This window comes from Atractosteus spatula, chromosome 7 (genome assembly GCF_055471065.1).
Source record: "Atractosteus spatula isolate fAtrSpa1 chromosome 7, fAtrSpa1.hap1, whole genome shotgun sequence".
Taxonomy (NCBI): Eukaryota; Metazoa; Chordata; class Actinopteri; order Semionotiformes; family Lepisosteidae; genus Atractosteus; species Atractosteus spatula.
Window position 1 is genome coordinate 13132920 of NC_142712.1, and position 25514 is coordinate 13158433.

General features: G+C 42.0%; 1 protein-coding gene across 1 annotated transcript in view; it reads left to right on the plus strand.

Annotated features, from left to right (window-relative positions):
- Positions 1-25514, plus strand: part of clpb (ClpB family mitochondrial disaggregase) — a 41082-nt gene that overhangs the window by 9908 nt on the left and 5660 nt on the right. Inside the window, exons 4-11 of the mRNA XM_088921336.1 lie at positions 2902-3005; positions 4692-4820; positions 12786-12883; positions 15194-15308; positions 22147-22224; positions 23772-23827; positions 24223-24267; positions 24615-24776. Of these exons, the coding sequence (XP_088777462.1) occupies positions 2902-3005; positions 4692-4820; positions 12786-12883; positions 15194-15308; positions 22147-22224; positions 23772-23827; positions 24223-24267; positions 24615-24776 (787 nt within the window). The remainder of the gene's footprint in view (positions 1-2901; positions 3006-4691; positions 4821-12785; positions 12884-15193; positions 15309-22146; positions 22225-23771; positions 23828-24222; positions 24268-24614; positions 24777-25514) is intronic.

The window sequence follows — 25514 nt, forward strand, 5'->3', positions numbered from 1 at the left end:
AGTTCTGATTTTGAAATAAACAGTATAATCTGGCCTCTCAGTGTGTGTCCGGTGACTGTTCAGCTGCTGTTCATATGGATATGCGATTACGTCTTTTCCTTTCTCTATTACCTTGGTTCGTACCACTCAGTTTCTTTCGCATTCTGCACTGCCTCCTCTCAAATCCCCACTGTCGCCCCCTTTCTCACCTACCCCCTCTCCTGTCCCTGGGGTGCTTGGGGTGCCGCTGTTTGTAGAAGTGCTTTCCAGGGTCAGCGCTCTCCTCGGATCACTGCCCAGCCCCGCTGCTAACAATGGGCGCTTCCTAGCTGAACTCGGGAGCGGGGAACGGGGTCCGTGGGACTCCCAGTGGTAACCCCCTTCCCTGCCTGGGTCTCCTGGAAGACAAAGGGCAATACCAGCTCCACCAACCACCCCCCTCCCTCCACCAGCCCTTCTCTGCTCGGCCCCATGGAGCAGGACCCCCACAGATGGGTTTGTTTGGATTCCCCAGCGTGGTCCAGCAGACCATGCCTCCCCAAGGCTAGGCCATCCCTCATCGCAAACACTGAAGCCCCCAAACAGGAGCACTGGGGCTCATCAATTACCAGGACGGACAAGTACCTTTACGAATGCCTGTATTGAAAATACTCGGGGCATCCCAGCGCAGTCGGGCTTATATTTAACCTCCCTCAGCCTCAGCCCTTTCTAATAAGACCTTAAGTGATAGGTTGACACATTCAGTTTGGAAACTTGTGGAAGTAGTTGTGTTCAAAATCTAAATTTCTGCCCCTTTTTTTTTTACACAGACATTATAGGTTTATACACATGTTAAGTTGCTTTCAGTATATATGGCTTTCTGAATATAAATGTTTAAAATGTTGATCTCAGCCACGTTTTACAATAGTGCTGTCTGAAAACAGATGCTCATTTGAAAAGGAAATCGTTTGATAAAGCTTTTAAAATCTAGTTTTGTGTTTGTTTATACTGTACCAAAGATCTGCATAAAGGTCTTTCAAAGCATGGTTTAGGAGTTGAAAATACTATTAAACATTTTAAAATTAAAAATGTTACAAGTCAAATCTATGCAATTCAGCTTGGGGTTTCTCCTGTAATTCCCCTGGGCTGACATGCTGTAACCCCTAGAATAAATAAAAATATAAGCGAGAAAAATTTAAACATGCCACGAGCAGTATCAGGGGATTTTCACTGGGTAATTTAAAATGCCTATAAAAAGCCTCATAGCAGAAAATGTTAGGTTTACTAGGAGATTGGATTAATGTATTGGAATATTTTAAGTTACTTTTTTGATACCTACCACTAAACTTATGTATGAAAAAATAAAGCTATTCTCTACCTTTTCATTTTAAATTTCCATAGGGCCATATGATAAACAGAAGCACTTCTAGCTACAGGAGCTGAGAGCTGAAATTGCATGTTTCCTCCAACCCTGTCCACTCAAACAATGAGGGTTCTATAAAAGATGAGACTTGTTTCTATTCAAAACTACTTACTGTAAGCAGAATTATTACAGGAATCCATCACAACCACAAATTTAGCTTTTGTCAGGAGTGGATTGTCATGTGGCAGTTATTTAAACTTGTCAGTTTAATTACATAGCTTGCCAGTTTCCACATTTGTCATTGAATAAAATGTGGTCTATTTATTAAAAGGCGGACCTTGTGAACTCCTTGTTTCCACATTAAAAAGCAGCTGTAAATCAATTAGTAGTTAGGCTTTCAAGAACTATTGGTAAATAATGACATGTGAGCCACGACATTTAATGTCGTATTTTTTGGTGCGTGTGGGGGAATTTTAATTATATAGTAGATGTAATACAATACAATAATTTATATTAACAGTGAAAAGGATCATTGTTTAAACTATGTGAATTGCTTTAAAACCTGCCAGTGTCACCCAGATGCTCCGAGCTGTTTGATTTGAATGAGTAAGTCTGATGTGGTTGCCAGCAGAGATGTTTGTTTTGATGTGGTGTTGCTTTCAAGAGCAGACATCACGGTCTGTTGTTTCAGTGAAGGTAGACGTGTGAGGAACTGCAGACTCCTGTGCAATCCCTTGGCTTTTGACTTCCGAATACTCCCAGGAAATGAACTCGTCCGTAAACGTATGGCCTATGCGCTTTGTTCCTAGAAACCGCTGAGTGTGTGGGGGCGTCAGCGTATGGGAGCAGGCTATCAGGGTAGCTATGAGCGTCTTTTCCTTTGTCGCTGTGGAAACTGGGAAGGGCAGCTCCGTGTTGTCATTCTGAGTTTCAGAAAGGCCTGGTTCCAAAGAGGCAGCTGCACTGTGGTGGTTACAAAAACAGCCATATAGTAGGAATTCAAAGCCACATCTTACAAAAACAAAGCACATTTTGGTGACGAGGCATTTCTAATTGAGCTTCATGTTGCACATCTCAAATGGTTATTGTAAAGACATGCTATTTTGTGGCATTTAAAATACTAAGACCATCCCACAGCTACCTTCATCTGCTAATGGGTGGTCCTGCCCATTCCCAAAAATATTTCAGTATGCATATTGTAATTATTTTCCTACATAAACATTACAGGACATTTCACAAACTGTTCCTAGTGCTTATTTTAGCTAAAAACTCAGGATATCTTGGTAGTCTTAGATCTGTTTTTACACCAGACATTTACCACAACATTTGCCACATGTTTGGGTGAAAAGCTGTGCCGCTAGGCCAGGAATCAAACTCAAACCTCACAGCTTTTGTTCTGAAGGCTGCCTCTCAGGACAGCAGCACCTAACATCCACGACCTGTGTTTTTCCAGCTCTTTCAATTCCCAGAAACACATCCTTCTCCTTTCCAGGCTCACTTCCTTTTTCTTCTGGCTGGAAAGTTGGCTCTTCTTTGTCATCCCCAGAGCCTCACCCCATGTTTTCGCCTCTCTCCTGCAGTGTGGTGAAGGCGCTGTTAGCTGCAGGTGCAGATCCAAACCTGGGCGATGAGTTCAGCACCGTCTACGACACCGCAAAGGAGAAAGGAATCCATTCTTTGGAAGGTAATCCGTGGGAGGAAGGACTTATTTTCACTAGCAGCGAAGGGAATTTGAAGGAGGTTTTAATCAGTTTTTTTTTTTTTTGCTGTGGCGAGGCTGATGTCAATAAGCTTGGTTCTGACAAGGAATTGTAATTCCTCCTACTTTGCCAAAGAGAAGCATCGGGAAACTGGACAAAACGGAGAATGTGTGTAGTTTCAGCATTGGAAAAAAAAAAGGTTGGTCCAACACAATGTATTTTAGAATACATTTGCACAGTAAAAGAAGATATCTTTAACAAGCAGCTGTCTGAAAAAAAAATGTATTGTAGTTTATTGAGGTGTCGGATTTTTCTTAAGATTAAAAAACCACTGGCCTTGTAGGGCAGCCTTTTAATTGTGGATCACTGAGGAGGCCTAAGATCCGGCAGAAAGGGTCACTCAGAACAAGCACCTGACCGTGACATTGATTCGGTTGAAAGTTTGTACCCTTTACCCATTAAGAGATAGGGTCTTAATTCTCTGACAGGCATAGCATTTGTCTCCTGTCACAGCCTTGGTCCCTGTGAAACACAGTGATTCATTATGCAAACACCCATTCACAGCTTCCGGGTGACAAAAATTTGGAGCTCTTTATGGAGTGCCTGCTGCCAGAAGCATATATTTTTTTTAAAACTCCCGGCACTCGATCTCGGCATCTCTGCCTTGCCGGAGTGTTCTTATTAAATATATAAATTCAGTCCCAGACATCAAGGAGATTTTTTCCCCTTTCTCAGCCCCATTTACATATTCGTATGCGTTTCATTTGGCCGAGTTTATTTATTTTTCATAACCGTATCCCAAACAATAAAAAAAAAATAGCAAAGATGCCAGGAAAGAAGAAGGAGCCAGAGACATATTTATATATGATATGTATATTACAGACATTTATATTGTTGGCAGTTTTTTGGTGGGTCTGGGAGGGGGAGATTTCCCAGACGCGCATCTGATGGATGGGGGCTAGTCCTGCCAGTGACGTTTTATTGAGTTTGCGATGATTATCCAGCTCTCAGACATTTGTTACAGATGACGACTAGCCTGTCAGGAACCCGGAGTTGGTGAAGGGAGGGGTGGGGGTTGAGAGGAGATGGGGGGTAATGAGAAGTATTTCAGCCTTTTTCACTCCCATCTCTGTTTCGAAGAGTAGGAGCGAACCTTGCTTTTGAGCACCTCGTGCATCAAAGGCTTGAGTAACGCCGCAGGGTAATTAAAATTAAGCTATTTAAAATTACTAATAATCGTATCGGCTGCGACCGTTGCGTGCTTTGCATCTTTTTAAATAAACATTCACACTGCCAGCTTATGTTTTTTTTAGTTTAGTCTGATAGAACATGCTGCTGCATTTCCATCTTCCCACCTTTGTTGCCCTATTTTGATAAATGACCACAAATATCGTTTAATGTTATGAAAAAACCGCTGATTCCCCTTCAGAGGCTGTTTGTTTCGTTTGCTTGTTTGGAGAGTTTGGGCTGAGCTATAGGTACCTGAAACTGTTCTTCGCTCTCTGGCGGCCGAGCCGTTATTTCAAGGCCAGAGTCGAGCGGGACAAGGATTCTTGGTCAGAGCTAGCAGTGAAGAGGGGGGTGGGGGGTGAACGCACCCAGGGCCAGCCCAAACACAAATGGAGGGGAAGCTAATTTCCTGTTCTCCCCTCCCCTCTCTCGTTCGGCAGTGCTGGTGACCCGCGAGGACGAGTTTAGTAGCCGACTCAACAGCCGTGCCAGCTTCCGCGGCTGCAGCGCGCTGCACTACGCCGTGCTGGCCGACGACCTGCGGACCGTAAAGATCCTCCTGGAGGCAGGTGGGTTTCGGAATGAGCACCTTCACATGGGACAGGAGAAGCAGTTCAAAGACCGTTCTGCTCCCCTATTTCACTGCTGTGTCCAATAGACCTGGTGTAAAATACCCGCTTGCACTTCATAGTTAGTGATTGATATACTGTACACTTCATATTCTTTTTCCAGTTCCACATGATATCAGACGTGGGAGGGGGGGGAGACTTTTAGGAGATTTTGAGTTCCTGTCTTCCTGCAGTGTTCTGGTTACGTTTCTAGAGTGAAAATATCTTAGAGATTTCTCTTCCCTTCACCTGCAGTCCCCTTTAAACCTCTGTTTGATGAACTGCCCTTCTTGTGATCTACCTGAAGAATTTATTTGCAGCAGGTTTCATATATCAGGGATCGCAGGGAAAAAAAAAAAGGCAAGCAAGCAATGAAAAAAGAAACAAAAGGTAATAATCTATATCCAGTGAAGAGTGATTTGAAATCGTTACTGTTGTCTGGAATATGTGTTTTATATTGCCTGGCCATCACCTGCCACAGAGCGTAGCAGTCCTGCCCTTGTGCGATTTCTGAAATTGATTGCCGCTGCTCCTTGGAGGTACATCGCCTCTTACTTCCTGCCTTGCCGATCAATTCCTCTGCTCAGAGGTGAAATAAACACCTCATGTGCTGGAGCAGAGTGGAAGGGAGAGAGGAGGACATGGGGAGAGGAGAAGGGGGTTAGGTTTCAGAGGTAACAGAGGCAGGGAGAGGGCAAAAAGATGTAGGCCCAAAGTATTTTTTTATTTTCATTAGAAAGCTCCGGCCATCTTCAGTAATTTCAGTAGCATTGCTGGTAAATACATAAATCTAGTCATTCTTTTTTTGTTATGGATGCCGCTTTACTGCCAATTGACTTCTTTCGTCATCTCCCAGGAAACATTAAGTCCTGAACACTGGTGTTCAGTAAACATTTGAAAGATTTATTTATATTGCGTCCGCCAGCGCCTCGAGTAATGAAATTTGCATCTTTTTGTTTCTCAAGTGAGTTTCAATGCTATGTGCCGTGGTAGCGGTTTTAATTGAATGAAAAGCTTTTAGAGACTTTTAAATGGTATTTTTATGTTATCAAGGTCTTGGTTTTTAGTTTAAATTTAGTTTCTCTAAAGTTTATTCAGTTTCATGTTTTTGCTACATATTTCTTTTGAAGCGAAGCAGAACGTAACATGGGGGCAGTGCAGTGAATTCAAGAAGAATAAAAAAAAAACTGCTTTGGGTATTTCAGCACATAGCTGAGACACCAGTGTTTCGAGTGCCTTCATAAAACCCGTTCTCCAGACCTCCTTCTGTTGAGTAAGTTGACTTGCAGAGTTACGAGCAGGATGCCTGTCGATTCCACTAGGCCTCACTGAGCACCCGTTCTTGTGAACTGTAGCATGATAAGGCACGTAAAACACCAAGAGTGATAAAGGCCATTTTTGGTAGAAAGTCAGCATAGATCAACATGGCAGCTCTACGTAACCACCATGGCTTTAAATACTGGTCCTGCAATTAAGAATCTAATTTTTGTCATCTTAAAATAGCCAGTTTCAGCCTTTCTGCCATGAGGCACCTATAATAGTTTTTCATTTGTTTTGTTTTTGGTTGTAGACCACCTTCTTTCTGCAACATTGTTTTTTTTTGTCGCCATGCATGTCCTCTGACCATTCCTGATTAAAGCTTCCAAAGCTTTTTAGGATAAAATAGGGAGGTTTGCTACAAGGATTGGAATTCTTTGTTGATAATATCTAGTGGATAGACTGAGATTTATTTATTTTTATTATAGATTATGATATGAACCAATTTTATAAGCCACTTTTAGAAATATCATATCTGTCGATTTTTCCTATAAAATATTATCAAGACAATACAAAAATCAATATCAAACAAAGGCAATATTCTACTATTCTCCCATTCACTGGTAGGTGCCCTTTTAATTTCAGAGTTACCTAATGGCATAGTTTTTTCTGCATTTTTTAAAAAGCCTGGCTTCATTAATACAACAGGAGGTATGTGAAAATAATGCTATATATTTTGTTTTGAATCGTATTCGAAAGTTTTTTTGCTTAGTTTCATCACAGTTTGAAATCTTCAGCATTTTTTTGAGTGCTCTCCAAAACTGGGCCTGATAAAATTTTAAATTATAGTTTTCATAAACATCGTTATGGAATGCTACCAAATACAGAGGGTATTTAAAAACTGGATGACTTCATTTTTTGACGTTTATTCTTGACATTTTAATTAATTGTATTGTATGTGGGGGGAAAACACTAGTAGGTGACACTTCCGGAGATTTCTGTAAAGAAATATTCCAACATTCTTTGTTTGAAAAGAGGCAAACTTTGGAATTTACTCAAGTTCTCTAAAGGGTGGTACTCTCTGTCCTGAAAAATGTGTGTTTTTGAAAGAAAAAATTAAAACTTTTGGAGCGAGGTGCTGCGTAAAATACTGCAAATTCAGCAGCGCTTGAAGAAATCGAGTATTATGAGTTTTTTCGGAGTATTGTTTTCTCAATCATGTTGCCCGAACTCCTGGAATCCTTTGTGTCAGGAAGCGTCCTGACGTTATATTGTTTTCCATAACGGTGCTTTTTTGTTTCTTCCGGCAGCAGTCTTACGCCGGCCACACCTGCCATTGATAGGATTCCAGTTCCCCTCCAGGCTCTCCACTTACCACTCTCTCTGTTAGTGTCTCTCCCTATCCGGCAGCACATGCTTCTTAAACAAGTGACCTTAATCAGTGTTTACGGCCGGGCCTGCGCGTGCCTGGCGGTAGTTGACCCCTCACCCCGCAGTGGGCCTGCCCTGTGTGACATTTGACCCCGTGTCAGAACCTCCTTGTACAGCCAAAGGAAAGGGTAGCTGGGGAGGATATTTTGGAAGGCTGGTGGGTGCAGGGGGGGGGGGGGGGAGGTTAATTTGCTTCGGAGAGCGAGAATTTGATGAAGATATGAATGTTGTCAGGCTCTACATCAAGTCGCTGTCAGAATTAAATTGGTCTAATTAAGACCTAGTAAAAGCTAGACAGATAAATTGATGTAACAGCTTTACTTGGGCTCCCCTGGAAGTGGACGTGGTATTTTACAGCTGAGGTCAAGATATTGCTTGTTTAAACAGCATGAGCGGTGTCTCATTCCTTTGATGACAGATGTAAAACTGAAGTTGTGTTTCCACTCTGTATCTAATGCATGTGCCCCAGTTATAAATATTTTGTAAATTTGGCAATATTGTCATTATATGGCATGTTAAATGAACTTCATGTACAGTAGTAAGTTAGCATGTCCGCTGAAAGCTGAAATACAAGATTTTTGAAGACTGTTTATTTGACTTATTTTTTTACTCCTTTATTTGATCACTTGAAAAACCCACTACTGTCCGTTTTATACTCACTCGGTTTAGTGTCTCCATTAGGTTACAGTGCCTGTGACATACAGGAAGAATAAGATCCTGTGAAAGCCCTGCTCCAATCAGTGCCATTGTGTTGTTTAAAGGGCCACGGCCCATGACGAGTATAGGGGACTGTGTGTCCAGGTCTTATGGCATTTAATTTCTTCCCTCTCATTTTCGGGACTAAGGGATACACTCCTGTCAAACTAGCTGTGTGATTCTTCAATGTCTGTGATTGGACAGAGGCAGGAAAACACAGGGAGTGGGTATGCCTGCTTTATGTGTGGGCTATGCAGCCCAGGCAAGATACAAGACGAATCCTAACTGAGACTCTGACTGCACCAGTTAAATAGGCCAAATGAATGGACTTGGCAGGTCAGACCCAGCCCACAGGCCATGTCTTTCACACCCCTGACGTAAGCAGTTATTGAAAATACTGTAGGTGTACATTTACAGTATGTAGCTTTTCCTCCAAAAGGGTCACAGTGTACTTTACACAGGAGGGGTTCAACTTTATCCACCAGTGAAGTGTAGCACATACCTGGGTGATGCACTGCCGCCTTTATGCATCTAGAGCGCCATTACACAGCAGATCTGGCAGAGAAGTGAGAAATTGCTTCATCAGTTGAATTGGTCAATATTTATAAGAATACAGGTATAGCCATACAGGTCAAGACCATAGCACCGTTAACACCCCCTACTCCTCTAAAGAGTGCCATGTGATCTGAATGGCCAGGACCATAGCGTTTAATGTCTCATCAGACACTGGTTTGGAAATTCAGCTTCAGAGGGAATAGCATCACCTACTGGTCCACCAATACCTATTACAGCAGCAACCTACTTTCTCATCTGTTTGATCTCTTCTTACTTTGTTCAGTGTTCAACAACAAGGAACAGAGAGAGCACAAACAGTATGCTTTATTTTAGGGATTAGTCCAGAGATGAGGACAGTAGTTCTCTCAAGTATCTAATTTCATAGAACAGCTATTGATCACCAGTTCTTGGGCTTCCATGATCATCACAGGAGCCAAGTTACATTCTGGAAAACCTTGGAGAATATCTAACAGAGCGAAAAATCCCATAAAAGAGAATGGGACATGTCTGTCTATCAAGTCTATCTTAATTTAGGATGATATGCCATTGAAGAGGAAAAAACAAGAGTCTTAGTCTTCTGTATAATGAGTAAACATGTTGCTTGCAATCTCATAATACATCTCTGGCAACAGATACATTTTTTAAATTAAAGGATAAAAAAATCATAAAAAAACCTTATTTACATGCAGCAATCCCATTAAAAGGGAAAGTCATTACATAAAACAGTGCTTTGAAATATTCGCATTTTACTGCAGACAGCATAGCGTCAGCCCATGTTATTAAGGGCATACATCAGCCCAATAAATAATCACTCTGTGGTTCTCTGGCTCAATTGTACACAAACATAATATATAATCCAGGGATTTATTCCTCCTGTGTCTCTTTGAATACCCAGCGATTTTTTTCAGCTTTTAAGGCAGTACTTTAGACAAAACTAGTATTATCGTGTGTTTTTTTAGCATGATTTGAACTCACAAAGCATGTTTTTAATGTTAATATGGAATATGGAATGTATAGTACAGCTTGAGCACCATTGGACCTTTTCTACAGTCAAGCTGTGGAAAACTACGGAATGTTGCAGAGGAACAATCACTTTTATGGAAGGATAAGAGTAGGTTCGCCTCGAATTTGAAGTTTGCTGCTTTTCACCCCATTACTGCAGGGGAGTGAGCTGCAGGAGTATGGCAGAGGTGTTGGATGACAGGGCATTGAGGCATTTGTCAAGTTTTGTATCTTCACTTCCAACTCTGTTTTTTAAAACCAATAGGAGGGTTTCACAAGAAGAAAAAAATACAAACTACCATGAAAATGTAAAATGGAGACAGGGCTGCAGCTACAGCTCCAGTACAATTAGACATTTTCTTTAATGTGAAAAAAAAGATTTACTGGAAATCAAAACAATCTTCTTAAATAAAAAATGTTGCCATCATGGTTTTTTTAGTGCAATATGTCCATTCATACTTCTGAATTTCTGTTCCTCTTTCTGTCTGAGGTTTGTAGAGTGACATTACTATGCAAATATACAGTCTAGAAAACATAGAAAAGTGTTCTGTATCTAGACCATGTCTGCCGAATCATTTAAACATCTAGTGAATCTATATTTACTAGTTTATCAGTTTATCAGTTACAGGTACAGTAAATGTTACTTTGAGCTCACTGAAGAACATACAGTTGAGATTGTGCAATCGTGGTGGTGTCATCAGCGAACTCCAAAGTTAGGAATCCAGTTCTGCACCCTGAAAAAGACTAAAATGCCTGAAATAAGTGTTTATGCTTTGTGTGGAACATACTGTACTGTATGGAGTGCATGATTACTGACATGTATAATCCCCCTGTAGAATGATCTGTGATGTGTACCCACATAGCATTGTGTTTTTTCTTTAATTTGCATGATCTGAACACTTTGCTGATTGAAGAGATAATATTTTGTTCTTTCTTGATTTGGAGTAGATTGTTACTGGATGACATGGGAAGAAGAACTGTGTTTAATAATACAGGTTTAGGTCTAGAGACATTCAGCAACCATGCAGTTACATATGATATACAATACAGATTTACCAACCAGTAAAAAATTACTTTTTACCTCCAGTTAGCATATCAGTTTGTCTTAAGCTCAATCACTTTTGAAATGTGCGAACTACTGTATTACATCAAAATCCCATAATTTGTCTGCACCAAAATTCTGGCTCTACCTCGCCAGCGGCTCGTTCTCATTTCCAGTAGTAAGCTTTAAAGCCCACATACATCTTTGTTCCTCTCAGTCAATAAAGATAGTCAGCTAGATGGATAGGCAGGCAGACCGACAGAGACTATACATATCTTTAGTCATAAAGGGAAGTTTAATAAAATTTGAAAAATTGAGCGCTGTCAGTTGCTAAACTTTTTCCGATAGGCTGGGAGGGGGGGTGTGGGGGTGGAGTTATTTCCCCGGTGAGCGACCTGCTGCTCTGGTTTGCTCTCTGGGCTCCAGAGGGGTGACCACACCGGCCTCCATTTATCATGCAGCAGGGTCTCCTTGCCCTGGACCGTGCCACTTCTACAGACTCCCAGCCTGGGGTGACTCTCAGCTGGGCCCCCAGGCTCAGACAGCTAGTGGGAGGTGACTAATTGCCTAGGCCGTCCCCAGTCCTAGAGGTCAGCTTTGCCCTCAGCAGGTACCGGCAGTGTCCAGGAGGCAGCACAGGCCTGTCCCAGCTGCCTTTGAGCTGAACACATGCAGCCTGAGAGGTAGAAAATGATTCCGTGCGTGCGTGTGTGTGTGTATGTTTTAGAGAGGAGGTGGAGATTAGCTGAGCTTGATTCTTTATAAAGTACTTTTGCCAGAGGGCAAAGGTCCCTGATATTAAAGGACCAAATGATGCTATTTGTTATGTTGGGAAGAGAAAAAAATAGGAAGGAGAAGGTGGGTAGGTTGACGGATATAGAGATGGGGGGGGGGCAGAGTTGTTTGTTTTTTATTGCTTTTCCTTTTTTTATGTCCGGTTTGTTATCGATTGGGATTCCACGTGTGGAGAAAAAAAAAAAGTCAGGTTTGTATCAATAATTACAGCAATTAGTCACCCAGCTGCCCTGGGTGCTGTTAAAGTCAGGGGTTCGATTGATCCAGGCCGAACACCAGCTTTTGACCTGCTGACTGTTGGCGTTCAGCAAGGGAGTGCTGCTCATCAACCCAGCCCCCTGCCCAGCACGTTGACTCGGGTTCGACGCTGCCAGGTTACGGCCGAGCACCTCAATGTCTGAACAGCAATGTACAGTGTATCTCCTTGAGCCTTCCCCTTAGAAATGCTGCTCAGTTCCACTGTAGCCATGGCTGTTTTTTCACGCATTATCCAATACATAACTTTAGTCATTTGCTGCTGAATACCATCAGAATGTGAATGCTGGATATCTTACAGCATGCACTATGGTATGGTGGTTTACTGATCAACAGATCCAAGTGTGTCAAAGTGAGAAGAAAACATAAAAAAATGTAGTAAAAATCAGTAGTGCTTATCACAAAAAAGTCATTTTAAGGGGGGTAAGTATGGAGTTAAGTAAAAACACACTATTGTGGACATTAAGCAGCATAGTCTGTGCTGGCTCACAGATTAAAAAGCTAGGGTCAGGACATGAACAGTGCTAAAAACCCCGATGACAAAGTATAACACAAGCACGTGTCATCCTTTTCAACATGAAAAACTCCTTTGTCTTATGAAGGAAGCATTCAATAACTATTGCCACTGTGTCCACCAAAACCCCACTGAACAATATGATCTACAGAGAAGGAGCATAAGGCTGTCATACACTGGGGGTCAGTCTGCCCATTGTTGGCACACGCCAGGGTCTCTGCACTCGAAGCCAGCAGAATTAACAATGCCTTTCATTCCCACCTACTGGGTCAAACTACATTTTTCTATGCCGGTGGAAAAAAGAAGGGTAGCCCTGTGACCCCTACCCGCTGGCAAAGATGACCCCTCTTAACCCCTGACCTCTCCTCTTTTGTGTCAGGTGCCAACCCCCTGCTGCCCAATGAGATAGGGCACACGCCACCCGCCTACGCCAAGGAGGGGGAGATGGCAAAGCTGCTGAAGGACTGGGAAGGCAAGGTAGGCTGGAAACATCACGAAGAGGCAGCTGCCCAGGAAGAAAAGACCAGCGAGGGCATCCTGACAGACTGAAGTAAAAGTCAGCTGCTGAATTTACTCGCCAAAACGGCGTAAAAAGCTGAAGGATCAAGAGCCGTATCTGGGGCCTTCAGGCTGTGGACCTGTTTCCTAATACCCCTGCCGATAACCAAACTGTTTTCCTTTCATTTAGAAAATGATTGAAAGTTGTGCCTTACAGACTGTCAGAGATTTTAATTTGATACATTTTTTTACTAAAAAGGTTATCTCTGTCCCTTGATTGTCTATGGCCACGTTACCTCAAAGGTGCCGTCATGGCTATATTATAGTTATATTTTCGGCTATAGACTTGCACCGTCTTCTTTCCCTTTCGCTCCGGGATGTGTTCAGGACGGCACGTTTCAAGAGACCTCAGGTTAACATCCTGAGAAGAGGCTTTGGAGTTCCCTTTTTCCAATCCCTTTTTCCCCCCCAGCGCCTAGAAGAACAATTCCTACTGTGGTATTTCTTTTAAAAAATAGTAGTTTCCTTTTAAAAGGGAAAGTTCATGATGCAGAACATCCCCTACAATTACTGAATGTAACAGGGAGGGACCAGCTCTCCAGTCACACCTGTCTCCAAGCTTCAGCGAGTTCATAGAAAGACCTGAGTGACCTGCTTCAGCTGCAGGAAAGCATGAAAGAAGAAAATGAAAGAGACACAATAGACCAGACACAGGATCAAATAAAATGAAAACCAAAAAATGAATAATTTCATAGCTGATAAACTATTAATACAAAAAAAGTAGTGAATTAAATGTTAATCTACTAAATGTGAATAAAACTAAGGAAGGATAAATTATAAAATGTGAGTGCGCAAAAAATAGTAACTCTGAAAGTAAGAGATAAACGAAGAAAAGTCAGGACATTTAAGCAAAAAAAAAAATGCATCATTCTTCTAGATACAAGAGAGCAGTCAGTTGTTAAATTCGATGTTCGACGCGTTTCAGCTCTACGGTACGTTCCTTGTTCTTTCAAAAGTTGGGCAGAAAACGGCGAGTTTTCTGGGCCCCTGAGGCAGGATGTGTGAATAGAGAGAGGCTGAGAGGCAGGCCTGTGCTTTTCTACCCATAGCAGGTCTCTGGGGCCGAGCGGAGAAACATTATTGCTTCATATGAAGCAGGGGGCTGGATGGATGAGTCCTTGTAGGGAGAGACGAATGGCACCATTAGAAAATTGCATTTCCAGCCAATTTATTGTCTTATTTCTGTCAGGGCCAGGATCCTAACAGGGAAAACTGCACCGGGGTCTGCCGCCAGTGAGGGCCGACGACGGTCTCGTCTTTATTTCCGCGATTTTTCTTACTTTTCCGTGGATTCCTGTTTCTGTCAAGGCATTGTGAAGCGGAGCTGGATGTGCTTTTCAAGACCAGAGTGTAATAAGGAGAATGGGTGGGAGGACAGCACCTGGTCCTTTGGCTGTGAATTACTGCTTTCTATCAATTAACATCAAGGGCTGGAGTTTTTTTAGGCTGTTTTCTCTGAAGTTTGTTGAGCGTTGCGTCCCACAAGTGTGGCATGAAGACTTTCAGAATGGCTTTCGTTTAGACTGTAAAGATTCAAACAGTTGCAGATTGGAGTTGACATTCTACTGTATATTGTTTATTAAATGCACATTTATTAGGTATGCAGCACTTAAAATCCTATTTATTTACATTTGACTTAACAGAAAGGGCCTGGAGAACTGGAAAAAAAATGGAAACATTGCTGTATTTATTGAATAACAGAGAGCTGCACTATTTTTCATTTCCTTGTATTTAAATGGTTACGGTCCTGCCCCAGCGTGTTGAGTTGAGAGTTAAATTTAATAATGTGTATTAGAGGAGGTGATGCCAATTAAGGAATGGAATAGAACCCTTTTGGGCATTCTTGAGTTGTAATCTAAATAGTTATAAACCCCTGGAGGAGTGCAAAACTATTTCTCTTCGTCTTCAGTGTACTGGTTCCCAGCTCTCACACCGGTAACACATGCAGTATTGCTTTCCAGATTGTGAACTGTAAGACCCAGGCTATTTGTCTTTCAAGTGCTATAACCCGTACAGAGGGGCCTCAACTAGCACTTCCTAGCCCTGTAGCTCTCGGCAGTAGGCCGCTGTTCCTGTCAGCCCTATGATTCCAGCAGGTTGGGGCAGTATTAAGTTGTCAGAGGCCCGAAGCCTGTGTGTCCATGTGAAATCGGGGCAGCCCTGGAGGTGCTGGGATTGTGAGCGGTGGAGAGGAAGTGAGTGGCAGCCCTGACAATCTCCCCCCCACAGTTTCAGGAGGCTCAGCAGCGGCGGGAAGCCGAGGAGCGGAGACGGTTCCCCCTGGAGCGGAGGCTGAGAGAGCACATCATTGGACAGGAAGGGGCCATCAACACTGTTGCCGCAGGTACCGTCAAGGCGCCGCGCTCGCTGTGTTTACAGGCCTCAGCCATGAGAAACCCTGTATAAAACAGGGCTTGACTGCAACGAGCGCGCCCGTCTGCTGACTTTTGTAGCCCTCTGTTCTTAATACAAACTGCATTGCTGGCTTACGCCAAATGGTTATTCCTGTCTTCCCGTTAATTAGTGCCATTTTGTTGGTAGCGGTAGTGGATTTGGACAGGGTGACTACCTCTCCTGGGCCTCGATTCAGGCCTTCACATAACCAATCGGGTTAGCTGGACGTGTGGCCTTTGAGCCACTTGCCTCCTCTGTGTGTCTGACAGAGCCACCTCAGGCTCTGCCGTAAGCTCCAAGTTGCAGGGCTTTCAGTTGTCACCTCCCATCCATCTTTTTCTTTTGTGTCTGAGGGCCTGGAGGCTCGCACTGCAGGTCAGATAAACTATTACGCGCCTCAGGCTTTCCCTACAAAAAGATGGGTGTAACAAGCTGCTGCAGTGTTCTTTATTTCCCTCCACACGCTGCAAAAACCTAGCATGCAGTTGCATTGTGCCGTATGCAATACAAAATGAAACAAATGTTTCTACAGACACTCAGTATTGATTTAATTTTCCTTTTGTCATTTGAGTTTCAAACCTGGGCAGAGTGTTGCTCTTACACTGTAAAGACAGATATCAAACTAAAAGCAAAGCAACAAAATCCATAAAGTATCTTTTTTATTTATTTACCAGAGCTATTTAGCTTCATTTGTTTATCCCGGCAGTTAATATTTTTCTCTTACAGAGTTCTTATTTTCCCCACTTATCATTCAAATTTTAGCTACACTGCCCTACCTGATTTTTAGTGTTCAGTGTTTTGGATGGGAAACTTGTTTTGTATTTGGTGTGTAAATTTATACATTGACAGGGGTTATTTTTTTCAAAATCTAAGCCCTGAGTTATCCAGCAGTTGTTGGTAAGCCTTGATAATGAGTATATCTGAGATAGGAATTCCCCCCCAAGAGGTAACGTCTGAGTTCAACCCCTGTTCTGTGAGATGGAAAGAAAGGTCTTCACCAGGCGTTTGGCAGAGCATTGCTCTGATGAGGGAAATAAAAAAAATTACATATGTCAGGGAGGCACTGATACAATCCACACGATGATTGAACGCTGTTTTCTATCCAGCATTATTTGTCCAATGACTCTGGCCGATGACGAGCCAGCAGTCTTCATCTCTTCTTGACAAGTTGGCAAGTGCTCTCTTGGATATGATGGTCAGTGTGATCCCTTTCCCAGTCATATATCTCAGGACAAGTCCCACTGTTGGGGCTACAGAGTCCAATGTGTTAAAACACTTAGGAGGAAGTGACCTTTAAGGATGCAGTCATAGAAAGATATGTACATAATCAAAAAATATGCCAGCCTCTTGCACAATTGCAAACCGGCTTTGCCAAAAGCTATTTGTCTTTCATTCCTGAACCCGTCTCCAGCTCTCCATTCCTCTTCCTTCCCTGGTTTCTCTCTCTGTCTCTTTCGTTCTCCGTGGCCAGCCAACGTTCTTAAAGGTTAACCACTGACTTCACTCACCAGCCGGGAGAGAGTGGCTGATCTGGGCAGGCTGTGCCAGCTAATTGGCTAATTGTGATTAATGGGTACTCCCTAAGTGTGACACAGGTGGCAGTGTCTGCGTGCATTACAGCTGGCTGCTGTGCTGGGGCTGAGAGCTGCTTTCTAATTGAATTATGGGGAGAAAGCGCTTTCTTTCTCTCTCTCTCCCTCTTTCCCTCTAGCCTTCTTCTGTCGCCCAGTTAAAGAGACAGAGGCTGATTCCTTGTGCCTGCAGATAAGGGCTGACCTTTATACCGCTTTTCCAAAGGGCTTCATTACCCAAAGAGCTCTGTCTTACATATTAGTGCTGCGGCCCGTAGCACTGGTTAGGGGCGTAGTGCTCACTTTACGGGCAAATACAGAGAAATACTGTATATGAGAGTTCAGTCACACTACCGATCAGAAGTTTTTACACTGTAGGCATCAAGGCCCAAACAATTTCTTAATCGTTATGTGTTTCAGGAAAACATTCATCTTTATTCAACTGAAGAGACTAAAAGCTAAGAATGAAAAGTTTCCACAGCTTCACTTGCCAGATGGAACACCAGTTCCTTTTCTTAATCATAGGATAAGGATTCCCAAGCTTTCATAATCATCGTTTCTCCTTCTCCAATTTAAAACTCCAGAGATCCCTGTTTTTATCGCCTTTGGAACGTCCGGTGTCCGTTTTGAAGACACTAGACCCATGGTCCACATTTTGGGCCTCGCATCATGTTCTGTGATGAAATGTGTGGCCACAGTGAATGTGCTCGTTGAGGACCTGGCTGAGGAAACATGGTCTCTTCCACAGAGACATTGACCACAGACATCAGACGTCAGGGGCTGGAGGGAGCAACGGTGGGCTAAAAGCAGGGTCTAGTCCTCATGGGTGTTCTGCAGAATAAACCTCTCTGATACTTATTCTCCTTTCTCATGAGTTTCATCCCACTGTCGGTAAGGATAAATATTATGAGGTGCTGCATAAGGAACGCTGAGAGATTAATTTCCTCATAGTCTTGTCAGAAGATTTCAACTGAACGATTACCTTGTGTATGAAACCTGCCTTATTCCTGTAGGGCCCAGCTTTGTATACGGGGCTGTGGGGGTATCTTGTATATTTTGGTGACTGCAAGAGCAGAAATAAATTAAACCGGCTCTTTTCTCATATAACATGAAACTGACGTGTTTGGAGTCTTAAACGCAAAATTTAACTATATTTTTTTCTCAACGTATAGGCTCAATATGCATGCTTTGTGTTTCCTTTAATTAGTTCCCAAGAATATTGTTAGATTTTTTTCCATAAAACAAGGCGGAGTTAATGGAACACTGCATGCATGTTGTGACCTTCACTTCTTACTCATTAGTTAGGTGTTTGCTAAGCCTAGTCTTTTTTAAATAACATCAAATTGTTCTCTTTTTTGTTTGAGTTCTTGCTTGTGAGAACTGAATCTGAGAGCCTGCTACTCCTGAAAAGATTGAGTTGTAATCCGTTCTTGGCATATACATTTTTCATTTAATAACCACTGCAGAAGCTGCAGGCACATGGTTTTATTAAGGTTTTAGAATTTTGTAGTAGAAGTAGAGAATTTAACAGAAAGATCCCTTCATATAAATATTCCCTTGGTAACTCGAGAGAAAGGGAAGTCATTTTTGTACAACAAAACAAGAGCTAAAATTTAGAAGAACACAACGCGGTTGTAGCATTTGCTTCCTAAATGTAGTTTCTGCGTGGCAACATATAAAGTGTATTGGTCTTCGGGGAGTGTGGGGTTTTCTCTACTTGTTGATCGTGAGGGATGTTCCCTGGTCTTCGGTAGCTCTGTCCTGCACTGGGCTGTGCTGAGGTCTCAGGGGTGGGGGGCCAGTGTCAGAACCAAGGAACTGGCTGCTGCTTCAACCCCAGCAACAAGCTCAGCGTGCGCGAGAGAGAGGAGAGGCCGGCACAGAAACCGATTTGACAAATGGGCAGTTATTGCTGTCGCAAATTGTCCGAAAGCAATTTCAGCCACATCACTCGCTGATAAAGGCTGAGCTTATTGATTCCTGTGAAGTAATACAGTGAATATATCAGCCGGGTCTGAGAAATGATCAGCAGCACCTTTTACAAGCTCGGGGAAATGGCCGGCATGCAGTGGGGGACTCGGACACAGAGGGGAGGTTTATTTGTGAAGACGTAGATACCATTGTTTTGGCATGTGAGTTTTCTTTTTTCTTCATCTGCCCCTTCACTGCTAATCAGCGAACTTTTCTCAGTACAGCCCCACCATCTCTTGGCCACTGCTCTATCTACAGCCGTGCTGAGTATCAAGAGTTTCAGATCGCATTGTAAGGCCAGTCTAAGGCTTAGAGACCATCATCAAGTTATTTAACACAGCTTTAACCAGCTACCATTTCACACTTCAGTGCAAGGCTTAATCACTCCAGTTTTTCAAAGGACCAATTAATACCATCCTTTTCCGGTTAATTCGTGTGTTTCCCGCACTGGTCCTGGAGAGCAACAAGGTGGTCCTCTGCTTTTCAGTTCAGTTGTGTTTTTCATTCGCTTCATTGAACCAGTTATTGACTTAATTAACCGAGATTAATGGGAAGTTTAGCCACTGATCGGAGAGACCTGGAAAACCAGGTGGACCAGCCTGGGAGACTGCTGTTTTAATCCCTGTGTCTCATTCATCCTCTTGAGATTCCCTTTTCTGCTAAGATTAGTAATAACACATTTTATGTGTAATTCAAAATCAGCTCTTAAAACATCCCCACCATACATGCTCTTACTCCACCACAGGAGTCTTTTCCAAAATCAGTTTGGTAGGTTTGTTTAACATGGAACATAACAGTCAAAGCAGCAGCAATAGCAGAACAGAGAGTACTGTGAACTATTATTCACATATGGTCTACTGAATACCTACTCTGATGGAGAGAAGAAATGATTTTTTTATTATGTCAGCCTTTGTAAAAGGAGGCTTTTTTTCTTACCATTTGAAGGCGGACAAGAATGGCTGATTGATCTTCATTTACCTTACTGTGGCTAAAAGTTATTGAAGACCATTATCCTATTGTAATTTTATTAAGTGTCCTTTGCCCCAGGAGAGGTAAATTGAGTTTGGATAGACAGCAGTTTGGAGGGGTGTATCAGAGGTCTTCCCAACCATAAAACCACAACCATCCCCTTCCCCCAAAACAGCACTTCTCTAAACAGCCCCTGTAAAAACTGCCTCCTGATTAGTGGTGATTTAAAATTAAAGCAAGCTCACAGCAGGTCTGGTAGGTTGAAAAGTAGAAAACACCATTTCTCCAATGAAGCTAAACGAGCTGAACTCATTTCCAGCATCAGAACCAGTTTCTATAGTGACTGACGGACAGCACCAAAAATAAGCACAGAAATTAAGCTAAAAGCACTCTGGTAGAATGAAATCTAGTTACTGTACATATCTGTATGTAATGGATCTGTTGTATGTTAATACTGTTTTGAACTGTATTTTTATTGGGATTATAATAAAAAAGATGTGAGTTTAGACCAAATAACTGAGAATAAACATAAAATAAACATGTAATTCACGGCAGTGGAGTAAGACTGGGTACAGTATGTGCAACTCATGTGTGAAGGTCTTTAGTAGGAATTCCAGTACTTATATATTCCCAATAAGGGCTTTTTGTGTCCAACACAGTTGAATTACCTTCATAACTGACTCTACACAGAAAGGTAAGTTCTGGAAGTGTAGGCATACCTTTCTTTTAGAAATCAGGTCCCAAAGCAGGTGATTACTTGTTTCACGTGTGGTTATCTTGTGATTCAGCTGTCCTCCAACAACACTGCATTTTACTGAAGGAGGTTGCTAGAATCAAGTATTCTGGGGTCCCCTGGGTGCTGCTGTGGTGTGATAAATAAAAATCTTAGAGTTACATTCAGTTCAGCAACATTATGAAAAAATATTATTGCCCACAGTACAGAAAGTAGCCCGCAGCATTCAGAGATTTATCTTTATAACAAATAACAGAATGGAAACACAGAATAAATGCTGTTGTGTGCCCTGCTGTCTGCTCAGAGTGCTATATCTCCTGTTTCTAAAAATGAACATACTTAATATGACTTCTTTCTGTCATTTTGATTTTTTCTCAGGATAATAAAAATCCTTTCATATCGGGAATATAAAATCTTACAGCATAAGATTGTCTGTTACCAACTCTTGTCCTAACGTATTTTGCTGCATTAGTCTCATGTGTACATCTGTTTCTTTTTTGTGCCGTGCTTTGTTAAATAGCTTAAGGATTAATTTAGTTTTGTGTCCAGCAAGATGTCTCATTTACTGTTGAAACTGCCTGCATATTTTGCACAAATGTATCTTGCATAAAACTAATTTTACAATTTGCTACACACACTACATCGTTTGTTGGGAGTGTTCAGTGACATTTTTTAACAGTTCAAGAGGGTCTCAGCTGTGCTGAAGTGGATGTTTGATTTCATGCACAGACAGCAAATATTGCAGAAACTTTCTTAATAGCCCTGGCGTACTATTGAGCTTTGATTTTATTTTGGCACGATTGTCCATTTTCTTTTTTTGTGAGAACGTTAATAAACTCTTTGAGGGGGGAAAAAAACTACACATCCCATGATCAACAACTGAGCCATCTTGACAGCTTTGAGAGAACCCATCTTCCTGGTGCAATTTTAATGCTCACAGCCAGTGTGAAAAGTTATTTTGAGCTGTTGAATTTTATATATAGAAATGTGACAGCTTTTTAAGTTCATTTCTTTTGTAAGATGCCTCATATTGGCCTACTGAAACTGCCTTTCACTTCTCATTACACAAAACAGACTATTTGTCTTTAAAATAAATAAGTAAATAAGGAAATATAAATAAATAAAGCCCTTCTTGGCAGCCACACATGTCTAAGTGCCTCTGATTTTATTTCTTTTTGGGTTTTTGTGTTTCGCCCCGCCCTCTGCCATCGCAGGCCTGCGCTGCTTTCTCTCTCTTTTTTTTTTTCGAGCTGGTTGCCAGGGCAACCTGGCGTTATCCGAACCCTTTTCCCCGGGCTGCTCTCCTGGATCCATGCTAACTCGATTTGGTTTCTCCAGCGCCGGGATGGCTAATGAAATTACGCGGGGCTAATGGTCCGAATGACTGAGAGTGGAGGCTGAAAGCAGTCAGAACATCGTGTAGAGTCTGCGATAATTATCCGCGCTCCTGTGTCATTGATGTATTCAGTTTGCAGAGGTCTTTTTTTTTTTTTTCCACTGCCTGTTCCTGAGCCTCTGTCTCTTTCCACCTTTTTTCCCGGCAGCAATTCGGAGGAAGGAAAATGGCTGGTACGACGAAGAGCATCCCCTTGTCTTCCTCTTCCTGGGCTCATCTGGAATTGGTACAAGAGGCCACAGGCCGCATGCCTGCCCTTTTTGAATCGGCTTTCGCTAAGTGTTCACCACATTTATGTTCAGTTTCTGATTACAACCTCTCCCTCCTTTCTTGGTAATTACCGTGTCTCTCATAACAAAAGCCTCTAGAGGAACAATCGGTGTCACCAAACCAAAAGGTCAGACCAGCCGACAGAACATGAATTCATTGTGCAGTCAATCCATATGTGAGTCCTCATGTGAAGCCAAGGCCTGTGTTGTACTTTCCGCCCAATGGAACTGGTCCCAGTGCACAATCGTGGAGTTCGTTCTGGCCAGTCTCCAGCTTTGCTGAATGCCTAGTAAATAGGCAGGCTAATTGAGTCCAGTTGCTTTTCCCTTCCTGCACAACAAGACTATCTGTGCACTTTAGGTTTGCAAACTCAGGTGTTGTATTTCGTTTTCATTGGCTCCACGATACAAGTCTGAGCCACGAAAGCCACCATAATAACGACCTGAGTAAATTAGTGCAGTTCAAAAATAGTGACTTTAAATAGTTACAGTTGTTCATCTTTGAGATTAGATTGCTGCAGAAATACAGCCCAAAATGCACAGCTAACACGGGAGCTGACAGGCAGATATTGCAGACGGAAAGACCTGCGCACCTCCACAGGGGGTTAATTGTTTCCCCTGCCTGTTAAGTTGTTTGTTTGTACGATAAAGTGTGGAAATTTATGGAAATTGCCTGGCTTTCATATTCTTCTAGCCTGCAGCGACATACAAGCAGCCTGCCAGAGGACATGAATATTTAACAGCTGAGCAACAAGTCCCCCTCTTATCCTATATGTATATTAAAATTTATAAAGGGAATATTTTACATCTACTGTACTGAGTGAATATGTGAGGAAGGAGCTGGCAGAGAGTTCGTTCTGCTTGTAGAGGAAAACAAAGCCACATCCAATCAGCTGTGAACCAGCTGGATTTCATGTGACCAGGAAAGAGAAGGAAAAGCACTGAAGTTCCTGCAGTCATTATAGTGTCTATAGTAGTAATTTTAGTGTTGATGTTTGGAACAGCTCTGAAAAATGGATGTTTTTTAATATTCATCTCTTCCATTAAATGGGCAAATGTAGGATAATCATGTAGAAAACATATATGGATTGTTATAAACCATATGGCAATAGAGCAACAGTACTGTCCAGGTCCTCTGTTAAACTTAATGTTCAAGGTAAAAATTAAAATTCAATTATTCTGAAAGCACAGGCTTTAGTGGTCAAATCAGTGTTGCAAAATACGAATGGTTTGTTAACCTGTTTTAGAGGCTATGTTTTAAAGAAAATTGGCTGATGATAATAATGATCATCATCGTCATCCTTAATAGAAATTATGAGAGATGTTCAATAGATGGTTCAGCCATTTTAAGTATCAGTCCCATTCACACAGTACATTGTATATTTCTTTCACAGTACATTTTACTGGTTAGTATAAGAACACCTGAACTACATCCATCAACACAACACAGAATGTGGTATTAAAGCACACTGTAAATGCTTCCTTCTGTTTTCCTCCTGCACAGGTAAAACAGAGCTAGCCAAACAAGTGGCCCGATACATGCACAAAGACGTCAAGAAGGTACAGCTTACCAGGGGTTTTATGTGCTGCTGTTATTGACACACTGTGGTACCTGAGAAGTAGAAGGACAGGTGTCAGCCAGAAATCTATCCGGCATGAGTGATTATCTTAAGAAACCCTGCTCTTCACACTTATTTATTTAGTTAATTATGTGATACCAAAACATTCTAAACCTGTAAACTTACAGGAGCATTGTTACTTCATGTACTGCATTTTCCGTGTGGCAAAATTGTTTCATAGGAATCACATTGTTAACCATTGCTCAGCTCTCAAGTACTTTTCCCTTGTTTGTTTAATTTTCAAAACGTTTTGCACCCTTGGAAAAAAAAAAGCTTTAGTTTTTAAATCTTGTGTTTGTTGGTGTTGATGCATTTTAATCCCATCTTTATTTTCAGGGCTTCATCCGAATGGACATGTCAGAGTTTCAGGAGAAACATGAGGTGAAAGGACAAAATTGACTTTAAAAAAACCACTTCAGTGGAGCTGCCTAAATCTGGAAATTCTCTCCATTTCTGCTGGCTAGTGTTTATTGGACCTCTCTCATTATTTAGACTATAGTTATAAAACACTTAACTTTCATACCAAATATCCACTAATATTTTGTCCTGAATGAAAAAGAAAATAAATCATGTATCTATAGCAGCATTACATATTTCTCTGTAGCATTACAAACCTGTTTTTACCTGTTTTTTTAAAATATGCAGCTAACTTTGTGTGTCAAACAACTGTTGTCCACTTGAAGCTGACTCCATCTTTTTTTCCCTCTTTATCTCTCTCTGCCTCCTAGGTGGCCAAGTTCATAGGCTCCCCCCCCGGCTATGTGGGCCATGAGGAAGGTGGTCAGCTGACCAAGCAGCTCAAGCAGTGTCCCAATGCGGTGGTGCTGTTTGACGAGGTGGACAAAGCCCATCCTGATGTGCTCACCATCATGCTGCAGCTCTTTGATGAGGTATCATACCCAGTTTCTTGGGTAGAAAACTCACCTGTTCAGTACATTTTATATGTTATCCCAGTCTGAGTAGATATTCATAGGCATTCATTTTTCTAAAACTATTGACATATGTGTAACATACTATACATTGATGAAAAGATGATAAAAAGACACCTAAAGCTAGTGTTAGGCTGTGAATCTAAATTCGCAATGAGACTTTTTCCTAGTCTGTAAGAATGCCTTACAGGTGTGTTAAAGATTCCTTTGAGGTGTGATGAGCCTCATAGGCTGCTGCACTTTTCATTGGGCTGATACAGTGTTGTGCACCTAAACACAGCACATAATGCAACAGAGAAAGTGTTGCGTCAGTCACTGAGCACTTATGGACTTTCAGCACCAATAAAGCTGAACAAAGAGATTCAAGTGAAGTCATTCAGAAACTGATTATTAATATAATAATATTAAATTACTGGTGATTTTAAATCTGGAACAAAAGGCACATCCAGAGACTTTGGGTTTTGCTGTTTGCTTTTTGACTGTATGTAATATACTGTACTGTGCCGGATGCATGTCATACAGTGGGTGCACATCATAAAAAGGCATGTTCAGTTTCATTGCTCAGTCATGTCCACAGTTTATTCTGGGTTCATGCAAAACACGGGTTGCATTTGAGAAATGGGAAAACTATAGTAAGGCGGAGGATGATGGGCTTTTCTGAGCAGTCATAAAATGACAGACCGGCTTTTTGAGCAGCTC